Source organism: Solea senegalensis, linkage group LG19 (assembly GCF_019176455.1).
Source record: "Solea senegalensis isolate Sse05_10M linkage group LG19, IFAPA_SoseM_1, whole genome shotgun sequence".
In the NCBI taxonomy this organism is placed as follows: Eukaryota; Metazoa; Chordata; class Actinopteri; order Pleuronectiformes; family Soleidae; genus Solea; species Solea senegalensis.
This window is the reverse complement of record NC_058038.1, coordinates 12,409,593-12,427,691: the sequence shown is the minus strand read 5'-3', so window position 1 is coordinate 12,427,691 and position 18,099 is coordinate 12,409,593. Positions and strand designations below refer to the sequence as shown.

At 37.4% G+C, this 18,099-nt stretch overlaps 2 protein-coding genes across 2 annotated transcripts; one reads left to right on the top strand and one right to left on the bottom strand.

The window, feature by feature from the left end:
• Nucleotides 1-538: 538 nt before the first annotated feature.
• rac1b (Rac family small GTPase 1b) lies at nucleotides 539-8,349 on the bottom strand. Its single transcript, XM_044051559.1, has 6 exons — nucleotides 7,881-8,349; nucleotides 5,193-5,264; nucleotides 4,702-4,819; nucleotides 4,369-4,431; nucleotides 2,074-2,233; nucleotides 539-1,966 (listed from the first exon to the last, which is right to left on the bottom strand). Exons 1-6 carry the CDS (start codon nucleotides 7,913-7,915, stop codon nucleotides 1,836-1,838), a joined length of 579 nt encoding a protein of 192 aa, XP_043907494.1. The 5' UTR covers nucleotides 7,916-8,349; the 3' UTR covers nucleotides 539-1,835.
• A 1,101-nt stretch (nucleotides 8,350-9,450) lies between these two features.
• LOC122785664 (small integral membrane protein 10-like protein 2A) lies at nucleotides 9,451-11,818 on the top strand. The gene is made up of 2 exons (XM_044051560.1): nucleotides 9,451-9,847; nucleotides 10,980-11,818. The coding sequence occupies exons 1-2, from the start codon at nucleotides 9,668-9,670 to the stop codon at nucleotides 10,998-11,000; spliced, it is 201 nt and encodes a 66-aa protein (XP_043907495.1). The 5' UTR covers nucleotides 9,451-9,667; the 3' UTR covers nucleotides 11,001-11,818.
• Nucleotides 11,819-18,099: the final 6,281 nt, after the last annotated feature.

Below are 18,099 nucleotides of genomic sequence, written 5' to 3'. Positions count from 1 at the left end.
AACACATCTGCCCTCTGTGTCATGTTTGACACAGAGGGCTTTACCTATTGCTGAGCTACACAGATATATAAAAATAAAAGAATGGGGCACTGTAGAGAGATAATTTAACTGTGTGTATTTTGCAGAGTTGCACTTCTTCACATATAGATGAGCAAAAAATAGAAACACCAAAATATAGTTACAGCATCAATGATTAACAGTTCCATGAATGAGAACACTTATTAGGTGAACTGTACTCTATGCTTACAATTAAAAATAGAATCCACCACCTCTTTAAGATAAAGTAGAAGGGGATAATTCATAATTTTGAGACCAAAACTGCATCATTGCATAATACTTTCATTGCGAATGTATTGTGGCCACAATACTTTCTTAAAGCCCATAGTGATGTTCTCAAAGGTTATTCTGAAGATATTCTGTTAATCATCATGTCTGACACATGACATTGGAAAATACTCATTACCAGTTGACTGAAATGCCATATTTTCTGTTCATGTTAATCTCATGAAGAAAAACGCATGGTTAGTTCTCCTGAAAGTCTGTTTCTTCTTGAATTTATTGGCTTTTTTTAAAAAGTGACAATAGTTTTTATCCATAAAACTTAAAGTCCCACAACATTGGCTTGAATTAAAGCACAGCTTGATGTCTGAATGCAATGCTGACAAACATCATGTACCCCTGATCTTGTAGTTCAAATACATTTTGTGAATAGGCAAATATATATATGTATATATATACACAGTATATATATGTAACTGCAGCAATTCTAACCATAGTTTTCAGTTTACGTTGCGCATACAGGCTGTCAGCATTAAATACAAAAAGCGAGGCTTGCAGAGAGATTAAGGTAGCACTGAGTGTAGAGGTAATAAGCAAAAGATAGTGTTAGTTAAACAATACAGTGAGTGAAATGTAACTTCTGTGAAGGAAGATACAAAATGGTCAGTGACATGATTATAACATAAATGAATACACCGTATACTACTGTTATTGTTAAACGGCATGAATGTAGTGTTGCTGTTGGGAATTAAATGTGCCACACAAAATGTTATTGAAAAATTCCCAGAGCATAAAGGTGCTCTTGATCCCCACCACCAATTTAAACAGATTTAATCCAATATCTAATAAAGTTCTCAGCTGTGCACACCTGGCAGTTACATACATTTGAGACATTTCTAGGGGGGTATTTCAGCGGAAAGAAAATAAACTTGACAGGTCCAAAACATCAAATACTGGATCATTTTTGGTTTTTCAGACATTATTAGCTGTGTTAGAGTCAGCAGACCTTTCCACAGAGTGGATTTTCAGCGTGTGCTATGCAACATTTGACCATGAAATTGGAATTAATATAATTCATGAGCAAAGACTGAAAACAAACTCTCTACACTTACAATAACATGAGGTGTGCAAGCTTCACAGACGCTACCATAAAATGAATGGAATGCCATCTGCCATTAAGCTGAAAAAACAGCAGCAAGTCATTGGCTGTGTTTTGTTTGTTTTGTAGGTTTAAAACACTAAAGCAATGGTTTTGTTTTTTTTGCTACAATACAGAATGTGTGCATAACATATTTGGCAATGTTACTTTCACTCAAAACAAGCAAACAAGAGTGTAAACAAAAAAGTGGAACAACAAATTGAAAACATTCCACGGTACATTTCTCCAATTATGGACCCTTTATCAAGGTCTTCTAGGTAACGGTTGGTGTAACTGCTGTACTGTGGGTATATTCATGGAAGGAAAGAAACAAGTACATTGCTTTGTGTGTACACTGGTGTGATTAGCTACCCACAGCAGTCATGTTCCACTGCAACCGGCTCAAATGGTGGAAGTCTTAGAGAAGAAGGCATTTCTTTGACTTCTTAGGGGCAGGTAAAGGGCAGAGAACAGCCCGAATCGCCTCGTCAAACACAGTTTTAAGGCCACGCTGAGTCAAAGCTGAGCACTCCAGATACTTGACAGCAACTGAGGGAAGAGCACAGACAAGGCCGGTGGTTTAACACATTTAATACACATCAATATTTCAACACAAAACACCAGAGACAGTTTAAGGTCATAAGACAGGCTGTTACCAATGTCTTTGGCCATTGCCAGTCCTTGAGGATAGGTAATCGGGGCAAGTTTCTTCTCCCTCAGCTTCTCTATGGTGTCCTTTTCATCTCTAAGATCCAGCTTGGTGCCCACCAAGAGGATGGGAGTGGTGGGACAATGGTGGTTCACCTCAGGGTGCCACTGCACAGAGAACACGAGACAGAGATAAGAGATTTAAGCGAGCTATAGATACACTAATAAGCAGGTAAATGCATAACAAAACAGTGTTCGAACAGAGAAAATAGTCAATTTAAAATACAATCCGATTTAGACTCTTTTAACTCAGTTGCTGGTCTCTTAAAACTCAAGAAGGCACAATATCTGACACTTTAGTGGAGCTGCAACTGACGATTATTCTCATAATCGATGAATCTGTCAATTAAGTAATCATTTGGTCCATAAAATATCAGAAAATGTTAAATAACGTTTATCAGTGTCAAACCTGGAAATTATGATTTTCTCAAATGTCAAAACCAAAATGATTTCTTTGTTATATGGAGCAAATAAACTAGAAAATATTGACATTTAAGAAGCTAAAACCATCAGAAATCTAGTTTTAATCATGAAAAAAGCTTCAAACCGATTAATTGATTATCAAAATAGTTGACGATTCATTTAGTAATCGATTAATAATCCATTAATCGAGTAAATGTTTCAGGTCTGAACTTTAGCTTTGATATGTTACACTGCACCCACCATCTAATTATTTACCGTTTGTGTCTGCTTTTAGTATGAGCAAGCTGAAAAGACAATACTATGAATGGTGAAAATGAACTGAAGCTGTAAAACAAGAGTATATGTGGGCATTTGTGTCATTGACTTGCCACTGCCTTTATAAATGAAATTATTGGACCCGCTTTCAAGTCTGTTAAGTTGTGTAGCCAGTTACTGTGAAAATGTCATCAAGTAGCAAGGGTCCAGTGACAGAGAAACTTACTGGGAAACCATTCCACTTTCCATTAGGAATAGTACCAAAATACCTAGCCCTAACTGTTCCATTTAAGTACATTTCCCTTGGGGTACCAGAGTAATGGTACGGCTCGGGTAGGCACTTGGCTGATTGGGCAACAGAAAACATCCCTCCCTTGCGACCAGTGTTTCTTCAACACCCGCAGTCTTTTCTCATACAAAGCTTGAAGTCTTGTTGAGAAAAAAACACAAACTGAGCAGAAAAAACGAGCTGCTGGATATCCTCTGCTGTGGTCTGTTGTGCCGTGTTCGATGTTGCTAGATATTTTGTACAATGAAGCAGAAGCTCACAACATGAACAAAGAAGGATTTTTAGGTTAGTTAAGTAATTTTAACTGATCTACAATTCGGCACTGTTAGTACAGCCTCCTACTCCACAGATTACAGCGGCAGCGCTCTGTGATGCTGCACGCGATCGCCTGCGCTGTTCCTAAATACACCACTCCACTTTAAAAGACTCCTGTTAAATATAGAGGTTTCCCTGGTAGTTGTTGGAGATTAACCCAGGTTTTTAGGATTGTTAAGTAGTTTTAATGATCTACAGTTCGCGCTGTTCTGCTTGATTTGTGGGTGGGAGGTCTCTTCCTGTGACGGCTCTCTGGCCAGTCATTGCATAGTACCTACTACTAGCACGCTTGGAACCTCGCTGGAGCAGGTACTAAAAATCAGTACCTGGTACCAGTTACTAGGCTAGTAGAAATGCTACTTAAACCGTGCAGTGGCAAGGCGAGGCGAGTAGAGCCGGTGGAAATGCGCCATATTATGTCTGAACGGCAGAGATGATTCACACCAAAAAACACTCAGGGGCTGCGGCAGTGGGAACATACCACTTGTACCAGTGAGACAATGAAATTCAATCAAGAAGGTCCAGTGACACTTACATGTGTTTAAAACTTCATCAGGCAACAAAACACTACAAAGTGGTTTCTAACTTTCCCTGACAACTCAGAAAATAATATTATTATTAGTTTGGTACACATCAGCGCCACCTACCAACAAGTTCAGCGCATCTTAACAGCAGACCAAAGTAAATAAATAGTTTTTGGTATTGACTGATAAATACAATAACATTCTAATTGTATAATTTATGCTTAAACGTGAGGAAAAAAACACTTTAGTCACAGGGCTGAAAATAGGTCATAATGCAGAAAACAATTAGAATTTTTAGCAGAAACCTAATTTTATCTGTTGAAAAACCAGATCAAATTTAAAATGTATCTCTATCATCATGCACTAAACAGACCGTAACTGTAAATGCATTTACAGCCTTCCACTATGTCACACACACAGGTACCGCATCAACTCACCTTGGCACGGACGTTTTCAAAAGAAGCCGGACTCACAAGTGAAAAACAGATGAGGAACACATCCTGAAAAGAATGCAAACAATGAAATCAATGTCCATAACAATTAATTACTGTTAGGAACAGAAGACAGAATCTTCTCCTAGTCATGTCACATGAAGGCGTTTTGTTTTTCTTTCTCTCAAATTTCCTCATTCATTTTAAGCACCTTGTTTTTTCAAGTGGATTATGTAAGGACAGTGCCAGCATCAAAACATACTCCCAGGGCAAATGGCATATGTGAAATAGAAGGGTAGGTTACATTATAATACAGCATTGTCAAACAGTTTATTGTACCGTCTGAGGGTAGGAAAGAGGGCGGAGTCTGTCGTAATCTTCCTGTCCTGCTGTATCCCAAAGGCCCAGGTTTACAGGCTTCCCATCAACCATAACATTGGCAGAATAGTTGTCGAACCTGACAGAAGGGGTGATGTGAGAATAAGATGTGTTCAATATAAACAGTTTGAAAAATACAGACATGCCACAGTAAATAAAAAAAGATTTATGGAGCGTCCATGCCTCTTTGGTTCCCAACTCATTGACTTTTAAATCCCGCTCTGGCCAACCCAGAAACTTGTTTATTAACTGCCTGCTATGCCAGTCCATGTAGACTAATTAGACAGATAAAGAACAACACTTTCCATGGCTAATTATAACCTGTTTTACAAGCAAAAAAGCCATTTAAAAAACACCTGAAAAGCAAGATGTCAACTTAATAATGCAACAAGAAACTGGGTGGAGACCGAGTTCTTCACTGACATAGATAAATGAATAATTCAGATACTCACACTGTGGGGATGTACTCTCCAGGAAAGGCATTGGTGGTATAGCTGATGAGCAGGCAGGTCTTACCCACAGCTCTGAATGGACAGTGAAAATGTTAGTGTTAATATTTTCATCCCAGAGATGGATTAAGCTGCTCTGAATACACAGAGACATAGTTCCATTTTTTATACAACTGGACTTTTAGGGTTGAATGTCCAGTATTAGTTTCCCCAACATCCATCATGTTCAGATTCATTATTTTGGCTAATCTGTGATCCAGAACCCAAAGATCCCAAGTAACACAGAAAAAACAGCAAATGTTTATATTTGAGAAGATTCAAACCTTTTTTTTATGTAAAGTGCCTTTTACCACTAATACATTCTGTTAGGTTACTTTAATTTTTGCAATAGAGTGACAATATACAACTTAAATGCTGTACTGTTTAGTGCAAATCTCATCCAAGCTGTAGTTCCCTTTGCTCAAATTAAATATAAACTTAAAAGAATCATAGTTCCATCTGTGACTCTGCTGCTGTGGTATTCACCACACCCTAACCAATATAACTGAGTCAATCTGCCACATACATCAGAAAGTGAGTTTATGCTCATATTTCAATCTTTTACCAATCTTAAACTGTCACAGGCAAAGCCATTGTATTTTTTTTTTCAAGATGATAAAAACATGTAGCATGTGGAATTTATGCATAACATGTGTACCTCACACCAACAATATGAAACAAGTGCTTAACTCTACACCATTCATTCCCAAACGGAAAAATACCATTTTAAATTCTGAAAATTGTTTGCAGATGACCACAACCATTCATCAAAACTTGATGCTATTGATTCCCCACCTCAAAGCCAGCAATCTATCATGGCTGACCACAACGTAATAAAAGTCTCGTCAGCTATGGCCCGCCGCCACTTACAGTACAAGAGATACGCTCAAGTGTTAATATGATGAATATAAAATATTATGTTTAACACACAGTAAGTAATTTCTGTCAATGTGGGTCTCAAAATGAAACCAATAGCAAAATATATACTTTAATGGTGTTTAAAAAGAGTGTAGAATTGTGGGAATGCAGTAATGTGCAGCAAATACTGTAGCAATGACCTTTCGTGATCCATTAATGACAAACACTCTAGTAGTACAGAATATATCCCTCCTCACTCGAGTGTTTCATAGGTAGTTACCCCAGACATTATGGCAAAAACAGGTTACATTATTACATTGTTAATATAAAAGGCGATCAAAATGAAACCGTTTGTTACCTTGAATAGAAACATGCATTTCTAGGGCAGTTGTTTCAATTTTTGACATATCCAAGCAGAAATGTTACATTTTAATCTTTAAACTAACATTTTTTAAAACAATTTATTTATAAATGTCTGAAATCTGGGTATGTGGGATTTATTCAGAATAGCAGAAAATGAAAGCGGGGACAGAAAGATTTTTTTTAATAAAACCATGTTGTTGGAATGGAAAAATTATTATTTTCCCCCCAGTGGATCTGGATATGCTTCTCACTTCTGGTTCTATGTTAGCAGTGAATCCAAATCAGAAAGTCATTAACACCATTATTTCAAATATTTGTTAATTTATCAAAGGTTACAACATTGCTGCAGTATTCAACCTTATTGCATATTGCAATTTTACCAAATATAAAAGGAATACAATATATTTAAATACACACACAAACTCAGGTTCAGAACAAGGGCCTTTCTGCATGGAGGTTGCATGTTCTCCCTGTGTGTGCGTGGGTTTTCTCCAACAGTCCAAAAAGACGCAGATTTGACTGTAGGAGTGAGAGTGGATGGTTGTTTGCTTCTATGTGGCTCTCTGATGGAGTGACTACCTGTTCAATGTGTGCCTCGCTTTTTTGCCCTATGCCAGCTGAGATTGGGGCCAGCTTGTGTGGCCCTTATGTGGATAAAGTGGTAGAAGATGAGTGAGTGAGTATGGAGTTGTACAGGGTATTGTAGTGGAGACAATTAAATGAGATAACGTCATTCAAAGTGACCATAATTAAACGGTTTGCTACTTTGAATAAAAATACAAATTTATGTTGATTTAAAGAATGTTAACTGGAAACACTTTGGCTGATGTAAGTACACTACTGAATAAAATATACCATTGGTGTCATATTTTTTTTATATTTGAATGCGGAAATGTTACACATTATATATCTTTTAATCCTACTACTACTGAATGTATTTTACGGTGATTTGAAATTGATTACACAGCCAAAGAAAACTAAAAACTGGTATATGTGTTGATGTTTAATGACCTCTCACTGCCCATATTTTGGGAATCACTTCTCTACACATTTCCTCAATAGACTAATGAGTAACTAGTGACACATTTAAACAAAGGTCTAAAGGGACGGATAACCTTACCTGTGGTGCCAGAATGACTCATCCAAGTGTGAGGAAAACCAATGTAAATGTTTAACCAACCACTTGCATACTCACTGTTTTATAAGGCTATATATACACATATATGTATACACATCAGTACGGTTAGGTGTACCAATAACGAAGGGCGTGTGTGTGTATGAAAGATACAACACGTAACATACGCAGGTAACGTTAAAGAAATCTGCAGCAAAACCCCTTAACTTTGGCCAGTCTCGTGACATCTCTTTCAGCTTATGTTCCATTTCATCATTTTTGTTTTAAAAACGAACACAAACTAACAGTGTACTCACCCGTCTCCGACAACGACACACTTTATGGCTTGCATTGCGGCGCAGGAATGAGGAATGCTAAGTTAGCCCAGAGCTCCAGCAGCTAACCTTAGCTCGTACGTCTGGTTTTCTTTGTCCGGGTTTGCTCGCTGCTGCTCAAACGTCCCAAACAACGTCTTTTTTTAACCGGCCAATAGTTTCACAGTGGAGCTTCTGGGAGGTGGAAGAGCTTGTAAACGAACTTGTATTAACTTATCCGGAAGTTTTTTCCTAAGTTTGCTCAGAAATCCCCTCTCAACACGCCCATGCTTTCAGAGGCTCACCGGGAAGTCCTGGAGCAAAACAGCGGCCACCACCCCGAAGTGAAAAAATGAAGCTCGACACCACAACCCTGTGTTCACCGAAGATGACACGCCCACTGAGGCGTCCTCAGAGCAAACACTGGGGTTTTAATTCAGTGAACGTAATCATGTAAACATGGGTTAGGTTTTCTTTTTGTGTTATGATTTTAAATGAATATCCCAACTCAGCCGGTCAAAATAAATATTTGGAAATAGAGAGCAAGACGGACTAGTTAAAGTGTGACACAGAAAGTCGAACTGAACTCAGCGCAATAAAACTCCTAGATGCTTTCGTTCCCCGATTTAGACCTACAGGCAATATACCATCAACAACAACAACGATACTACTACTAATAATAAAAATTTTGAAATTTACATTAAATGTTGTATTAGAAATGAGATGGTACACCAAGAGTTAGCCAAACTGATACCTTGACAATTAGATACATTTGTCAAATAAACCAGTGGGAAAAGGTGTGGCTTCATATGCTTCCTATTACCTCATGAAACCATACGTGATACATGGTCCATGATACCAATAATATCATGATACAATGATTCTGTGATAATCGATATATTGCAAGACAATCATATGGTGATACATCGCAATATCTGTCTAACTGAACAAAACAAAATGAAAAAGAACTGAACTGAAAAAGCATTTGATGTTAATTGGTCTGAATGAAAATGTAGTCATTAAATCATCAATTCATACTTTCATTCAATATGAATATGAAGATAAATAAGTTAAGTATATAATGTAAATACTATGTACAGCAAAAATATACAATGTATAATATAAACAGTGTCAAATGACAGTTTTCTTCATGTGTGCTTCTGGGATGGCTCCTGTATAGAGTCAAGTCACTTTTTATTGTGAACCTCATTGTGCTTTGGAGTCCTTTTATTTGAGTTGTAATAAAGTGTAACTTTAATTCATTCATTCATTCTGTGTGTATGTGTAATATTCACATTTACTTGATGAGTTGTGTGAGGTTTATGTTTTCATCTATTGTTCCATGTTTATTCAAAAGGAACAGATCATATTAAGGAAAAGCTGTGTGTGTATACATACACACATAAATACACATATGGTAAATATGACAATAGAATACAAACATTATTTTAAATATTACACACACAAAAACACAAAACGATACAAAATGCAAATGATAACCTGAGAGTCTAAACTCAGGGCGAAAAGGACTCTGTAGTTTGACTTCCATGTGTCACACCGTCATTCATCCGGGTGAGCATCGGCAGAGAGGAGCTGTCGGGGTGGAGCGCAACATCACACTAACCAACACAGCAGTCGTAGACAGTGTTGAAAGAAAAATGGAGCCCGGAGGTGGACAGCAATAGAAACATGACATTTCACACGTCAATCTCCGCTTCTGTGTCTTGTGCTCCTCATCACTCCCTGACCTAGCAGTCACCGTAGAGAGCGCCGGGGCAGACCTCGCCTTTATGGCGGGTCTGACTCACTTGGTGCTCCGGTTTTCGGGCTCCGCCGGTCGCTCTTACGGGGTGTTTTCCAAAGGCTTGACGAGGACTTTGTTGATATTTTTCGATCTGGCATGGCGACTGCGAATCAGATTCCCTTATATCTACCTCGTCGCCTCGATGATGTTTAATGTCAGATTACAGGTAATTATGAACACTTCTCCTTCCTCAACTGAAAGGCAGTGAGGAAATATTAGGTATGAATGTAAATAGATGTGAATTATACATAACAGACCAAACTGCCTACTCTCTACTGCTTATCGACTTTTTTTCTTTGTATAATGACGTTGCATATTTTTGCTTGTTTACACTGTATTTACTGTACTCTTCTGTTGCTACGTCTGTGTTTATGTTTGTACAATTGTTGTACATACCAAACTAGTTAGTCAAAAATGTGTCTTCTCCTTAGTATTAATACAACTAAGGTTCAGTATTTATCAATGTAATGTTGGTGCACATTTTGAGACACACAACAGCATTGTTTTGCCTCAGATGTGTGAAAGGTTCTTTGTTTAACACATGTTTGTTTTGTTCTGTCCATAAAGGAGTTTACAAACTACAGTTGCCTTTCAGTTTCATCCAGGAGCAAAACCTTGTCTGAAAAGAAATGTTATCTGACCTGTATCTCAAAAGTGGTGATATTGTTTGAACAATTAAAGAGTTAATACAAGGAAATGGCAACTGGAGATTTTTAACTGACACTTCTTTTAGTTGCTGTGTCTGTTTACATGACTAACTGACTACTCTCTTTTATTGTTTACATCTGAACAGTCAAATCTACAGTATTTCAAAAAGTGCTAAAGTATTTGACAAGGGCTGCAAGTAACGATTATTCTCGTAATCGATTATCTTCTTGATTAACTGAGCACTTGTTTGGTCTGGAAAATATTGATCAGCGCTTCCCAAACCTGGAGGTAAAACAATGTTCTCAGATGTCTTCTTTTGTCGACAAAAGTTTTAATGATTTATTTGTTAAACAGAGCAATGAAACCAAAAAATATTCACATTTAAGAAGCTGAAAAATCAGAGAAAAAAACAATTCATCGATTATCAAAATAGCTGACAAATTATTTAGTAATCAATTAATTGTTACAGCTCTATAATTGGCTGATAAAATTGTAGCTGGTGATTTTTATGTGGAGCAACTCATTCCGTAAGTGGGTTTCATATAGTTACGCCTCCAAATTGTACATGTATGTAAAAAAAAAACTGTGCTTTGGTTGCTGCTCATTAATTGTTTGCCAGGAGTAGATAACCGAGCCTCATCTCTTCACAGGTCCACATCGAAATCCACTGACCTGTCGTCGACGTTTGGAGTCAAAACAAAAACTTGTGTGCCATGTTTCAGTCCTGGCTGAAGCTGGATAGGGATTTTAATGCCACACATTGGTGTGGCAGTGCAATAATGTGACAGCTTGCTGTGTGGTAAGTGGTCATCACATGAGCTCAAACACGGAGGGAGAAGAACAGTGAGCTTGAGGTCAAGTCAGCGGTGGCATGTGAGGGTGGAGGGAAAGATGATTCCCGACCTTTGTAACTCGCCACCTAAGATCCGGGAGCGTCTCATCCCTTCTGTGAATGTGTCGGGTGAAGGTCAGATTAAGACGCGGCCTTTTCGCTGGATGGCGACGACTGCTGGTGTGGATTGTAACTGTGTCGCTTCTGCTCATTGTGTCTGATGTGTGTGCTCATGAGGTGCTCGGCATGAAGAGCTCTCAGACACAAAACTGGAACAATTTCATTTTATTTAAAAACACTTTATATAACACTTTGTCTGAAGCTAAAGTTTGCTGGATCAACGGTACAGTTTGTTTTTTTTGGTGAAAAAACAATAATTTCAACTGTTGCACTGGGAATTTATAGTCTGTCAATACATGCAGTCTCAAAGGGAACAACTGCATGTCTTCTATGTGGTTGTACACACACTTATGTTTCATCACCGGCACTGGAAAAATGAAAAAAATGGTCCCATAAGAATTGTTATTTATGTAGCTGCATTTGTTGCATATGTTTATTTCTGCGTTAAATGTCTATGTTGGCCTTTGAAGTGACCGAACTGAGGATAAGGATGATTGAATTAAAAAATTAAGAAGTAATAAATAAATGAAATCACTATTCTCAGATTTTTGTTTCTTCAGAACTTGGCATTTATCCCTTAATGCAATTTTATCTCTGAACATAAAAGCAGCACATTGTGGAAAAGCCCTTCCCTCTTGTATTTACAGAGGTTACATACAGTATATCCAAAGGTGGAAATTAGAGTTGTATTTTGCTTACTTGTAATCTTTTATGTCATTTTTAAAATCATTTTTACTTACATATGTTTAGTTTGAAGTTTTCTTATAGCTACTTTTTAAAAAAATAAAAAAAGTTTAAATATCACATTTAAAAAAAAAAAAACTCAAGAAAAGAAAATGTCAGCCTCACATTGACTGCTCGTTGCCCTGGAAACCACTGCAGTAAATAATGAACAAGAAAACTATTTGAAACATTTGAATTTATTCTTTTTTGCATTTAGAGATATCCACTGCCCTCCTATTGTTAAAAAGTAACAAATATACTTAAATTAACAACCTTTACTTAAATAAATTTACTTCAAACTTAAAGGAAAAAGGATTCCCCCCCATATAACCACACATTTATCTTCTATCACATTGAGTCCACAAGCTTCGAACATTTCTCCAAAGTTGAATTGTTTAAGCAAAATAATGGCCATGTACTGTGTAATCTGTAAAAGTCATTGGACATTGGATAACGATTGAATTTCAGTTACATTAAAATCTAGAATTGGTGAAGCATTTCCCTGAAAGAGCCTTCGGTTATTAGTTAGTAACTAAATGAATTGTCAACTATTTTAATGATCGATTCATGAAGCTTATTATTTCATTATTGCTTGTTGAAATCATTCAAACTGAATCACTTTGATTTGTGGAAACAAAACAAGAAGATTCAAGAACATCATTTCCAGGTTTGGTAAACACTGATTGACATTTTTCAACATTTTCTGACACTTTACGCACCTCAACAATCAAGAAAACAACCAACAGGTTAATCAGTTATGAAAATAATTGTAAATTGCAGCCCTACAGTAGCTGTCTGTGAATTGAATATGATCCAATCAGCCTTTCTCCAATAAGAGAAAAGGCTAAATTATACATTTAATCCAGGTATTATAAATCGTCGGTTAGAGACTGAGGATGTCAATAGAGATACAACACTGATATAAACACTTTGCCCTCTTTTAACACGCATCATTAAATGTGTTTCAATGTCCCATTTAATGTGTTTTTAACATCATTTGATGGGAAAACATGTGGATATTAGTTCAGCCCTGTCAGAGGCAAACGTCTGTCTAATGTGTTGCAGTACCACATGTGCCCACGTGGAGGAAGCAGCCTGTCACTTATCCCATCTCACACTTGACTATTGCTGTGTGACTATTTCTAATGTTTCATTTGTCAATATAATAATAATTGTACACAGTTATGGTCTGTATTTTATATAGCAGAGTTTAGCCATTCACTCACACTTTCATACAGCACATCTTTTTCATCTTTTTATCACTTCGTCCCATCAGGACCAACGTGGGGTTAAGTGCTTTGCTCAACGACACATCGGCATGTAGACTAGTGGGGCCACAACCTTCAAGTTGCAAGACAACTCTCTCCACCACTGTATGAGAATGTTCTTTTAAGATATAAGCCAATTTACGCTTCTCCAAAAGTCCTCAAATCAAGAATTCTACCCGTACAGTTGATCCGATCACTTTGGGAATTTTCATGACACACAAATTTTGCATGCACTGTGATGTGTATTTGCTTTTTTTCCTTTGATCCACAATCAGTAAATTAAAGAAATCTGAGCGAGCACTTGTGCTGAATGAGCCTCGGCCAACAGAATGGTTTGGCACTTCCCTTGGATGTGCACTTCCTTTAAGTAGATTTCCAAATTGCCGACATCCTCGCAAAAAAAAGGCCCCAGCAAACTTATTCTAACCAGCTGCTCTGATGCCAGGCTGCAGTGTAAAAAACCACCAGGCGTTGTCAAGGCAACTGACTTCTCCATGTGACAGACAAATGCTCCTGCCTTTTCTGGGGTGGGGGGATTTATTTATTTCTCAGGGTCAGAGGATAAAGTTTTAATAAGGTTATGACAGAGGAGTGGCAGAGTGCATGAGAGAGATTTGTAGATGACAGACACCCAGTTTTTTTTTTCCCAAACTCCTTTTGTACCCACAGGTCGTGTGGTAAAAGATTACAGAGTTTTAGCCTTTGGCATCTGCAGCGGCTCACGTGTGTTTAAGAGAGATAATGCTGCAAATGGAAATGGCCGGGATTCAATTAAAGCTGCAATGGAGTATATTTGAAGTTGTCCATATAATATTCACACTTCAGCCATACTCTTGTCTGTATTCTAATATTATAAGCCCCTTTGTCCCCTTTTTTTCTTTTGTCTCATTTTTCAAATTTTTCGCTCTGATGCTCCAGTTTTTCAAAGCCTTCAACAAATCAAAATCTCAGTAGAAGGTTTGATTAAAGACTGTGTAGCTATCATAGATGGCAGTCTTGTATAAAGTACCTTGAAGGGATACTTGAGTAAAAGTACGTTACCAGTTACTTTGGTAGAAGTCATTTTTTTATAATGTTACTTAAGTAAAAGTCTATGACGTTTACTGTACTTAGGTATCAAAATTCTGATATAAAATGTACTTAAAGGAATACTTGGTCACTTGGTCCTGTTAGCGTAACTGTTAGCAAAGATGGCGGACACTGTTTACATTCTGGGAATGAGGCCCCGCCCCCCTACGAGTGGGTCTAAAAAGTGTGGAATTAGCGTTGCAGTTTCAAGCCTCGCACCAAGTGTCACTGGTTTTTTCACGTAACAAAAAAAAGGAAGAAGATATTTCTCAACTATAGCGAAACTGCACAATTTTTCAAAAATACTACCCCTATTTTAGTAATACAAAGCTAAATGCAAATCAGTGAAGTATTCCTTTAAGTTTTAGAAGTTTAAGTACTAAAAGTGAGGATTGAGCCATGGTGGCTCAGTGGTAGGGCAAGTTCTTTCAACTGGAAGGTTGTGGGTTTAATTCCTGGCTCTGCTAGTTTATATGTGTCCTTGAGCAAGACACTTGACCCCATGTTGAAGCCTGTGAATGGGTGAATGGGTGAATGGCCAAACAATAATGTAAAGCAGCTCATCAAGACTAGAAACGCTCTATATAAATACAGACCTTTACCAACTCCTCTGATTTTATTTGGGAGTAACAAAGATAGTTGGAGGAAATGTAGTGGAATAAAAGTAAAAGTTGCTAGAAATACAAATAACAAAGTTTCATCAGTTTTCTTTCAACTTCCCCCAGAAAATCGGGACCAATCATAATGCAATTTTCCACACCACATATTTTAAACTTTAGATCTGGGCTCTGTCACACTTGATTTTAAGAATCCAAAAATCCAATCTTTTTTTTGTTTTTTTATTACCGTCTACCTTTGCCGTTTGTGCACGTCACGCCAACAGGAAATGAGGTCTGATTTAACTTGTTTGGAATCAGAACAAACTGCCCGAGAGGGAGATCACAACAGTTTACAAGCAGTGTGAGCAGGTATTAATGACACACATGAATAATACACCATGCATCCATGCATAGAGAATGGATTACGAATGCCAAATGTAATCAAACATTAATCCACGTGATTGTAGCTCTGATGCATTAGTTTTTAAACCCCCAGTTTGAGGTTTTGCTTGAAGAGGAGGAGGAGGATTTGCAGTTGCCACTGTCATGTCGTCAAACTGAAATAGGTCAGGAAAGCACTGCTTTAAAGGCCCAGTGTGTAAAATTTAGGTTAAATTATTTTTAAATGCAATATTATACATTTTTAATTGTAATTTTGGATGATTTATTGCTTTTCAGTGCACTTTTATATTCATATCAAGATCTGGGTCAGGTCATGTTGCAGCATGCAGCTTCACCAATAACCATTGCTAAGTTTCTTTAAAGCTGCAGTGTTATGATGTTTGTTGTTGGGTCTATCAGACCTGATTGAGGGAGCATGCATGTGTATACAGCGGCAGGGCATACTACTAAACCGCTGTTTAATTGAATTCACACGCGTCAGTCTTGCCTTGCTGTTGCCGCCGCCAGTTGTGCAAAAGATTTTACAGAGGATATAAAGGTCAAAGTAACTATAGGCCCAGACGGGGCAGTAGAAGATCATTTTCTTTTATTTTACAATCACATAGAAAACTATTGTGTTCATAGTTGTTGACATCATAATCAATCATATCACTTTACTAGATTCAAACTTCATTTTCACTGTAAACTTCAATCATCATCATCATAAATACAACCGTCTTTCTCACTCATAAAATCATGGCTTTTTAACAGCATCATCACATTAGACAAATATTTTCTAATCATCATGAGAGTTTATATACATATATGTATATATATGTATATATATATATAATTAATGATTACTTATGATTATGTTTAAGGCTTTTTGTAAAGAAGACCCCAAACTTCAGCTGATGCAAATGTGTTACTCAAGAGTGTGCATACAACAACAAAGAGACCAAAAACCCTATACATTATATACACATACATAACTTAAACATAGGTTGTTTAACATTTACAGGTACTGAACCATTTCACAAATAAATACAAAATGATAATTGGTTATTCTGGGTTTTTTCTTCTTCTACTTAAGAACACAAAAGCAAGCAAGTAAGTATCTTTAGGATTACAAACCAATTGGGAACGGGATCACAATAATATATGGAACCTTCACTGACACCGGCCATAGATAAGAGAGGAGAACAATAAAAAAAAAAAGAAGCTTAATCAGACTGGTAACCTTCAGGGCTTTAATTAAATTGGGATTTATTTTTAGGACCTGATTAGAAATATTATAAGGAAACATATGATATTTCTAATCAGGTATCAAGTATGGTCACATTGCTCCACTGTCCTAAGAATTTTCACCTGGTTTCACTTTAATGGAAAAAAAAGTTCACACAGAGGTGGAAAGTAATGAATTACATTTACTCGCGTTACTGTAATTGAGTAGGGGTTTTTTTTGTGTCAATTTTAAAATGAAGGTCCCTGAGTGACCTTTGGCCCATTTTGACTGATACATTATGTGTTTACATATTTTATTTTGCAGGTACATTTACATTTACTTAAGTAAAATATTATCAGCAGTGGTACTTTTACTTTACTAGAATATTTCAGTACACTTTCCACCTCTGAGTTCAATATAAGTTCAGCTCTGACCAAATGAAGCTGAATCTGCTCAATCAGCAACGAATGTGATCATTCCAGTGTGTTTCTACAACATCACATGCATCAGGCTACAAAAATGTAATGTTGCCGTCTTTCACCGTTATTCTTTGTGATTTGCTCATAATTTAATTGAGAGGAAATCCAATCTGGCCGAACCTTAACTGTTTTCTTTTTAATTTTACCTGTAAAATAACTGCCAATATAAATCCAACATTTCCATGTAATCGCATCCGAGTGTTAAACAGGCAAAAGCTGCACAATGTGATGAAGACATAGGATATGTCTTGCATGGGCTGACAGAGATTGGTTAACAAAAGCTAATAATTTTTAGCATATCTATGGGCATAATGTAACAAGAAGGACCAGCTACAGTGAACAGTTAAATAAAGAACCTAAACCAAAAAAGAGAAGTTCAACGTCCATAAAGTACATTTCATCTCATGCCTTGGCAACTGCACCTTTACTATTTAACTAAAAATTAAAAAAAAAGTATGCACATCTCACAAATCTTAGATCCACACAAAAAAAATGATATCAGCCCAGCTGACTCCAGACTGCAAGGAACTTAAATGAAAGTCAGCACTGTTGTTTTCTGAGGTTTCTCTGAGCAGGACTTCAGCCGCGCCGCACCTGGAGAGAATAATTCAGCACCACAGTGAGATGACGACAGGTGAGGCTCTGTGGCACAGAATCAACCACCACACTCTAAAACCCTTCTTCTTTCTGTCTGTTTGCCCCTTTTCCTCTCTCCCCCCCTCCCCCCCACATTCACCTTGTTTCGTGCCCCATGTGACTGAATCTGAACTCAATTCTGAATTAGTACAACGTCTTCCTGAAAAAGCAACATGGAGGGACAACACTCAACTTAGGCACCCACTTAGGTGTGCACGGATACACACACACACACACACACACACACAAAGGACTAAAATGGCAGTTGTGCTTTATCAAAACCTAGAAAGACAAAGAGAGGGAGGTAGGGGAGAAAACGGATGAGTTGTGTGTTCATTTGCTGCTCCATGCAAGTTTTTTGCAAGAGTTTCCTGAAGCGCTACTGTCTCCTCAGTAGTGTGTGATGTCACAGACCTGTGGACCGTCCAGCAGGAAAACC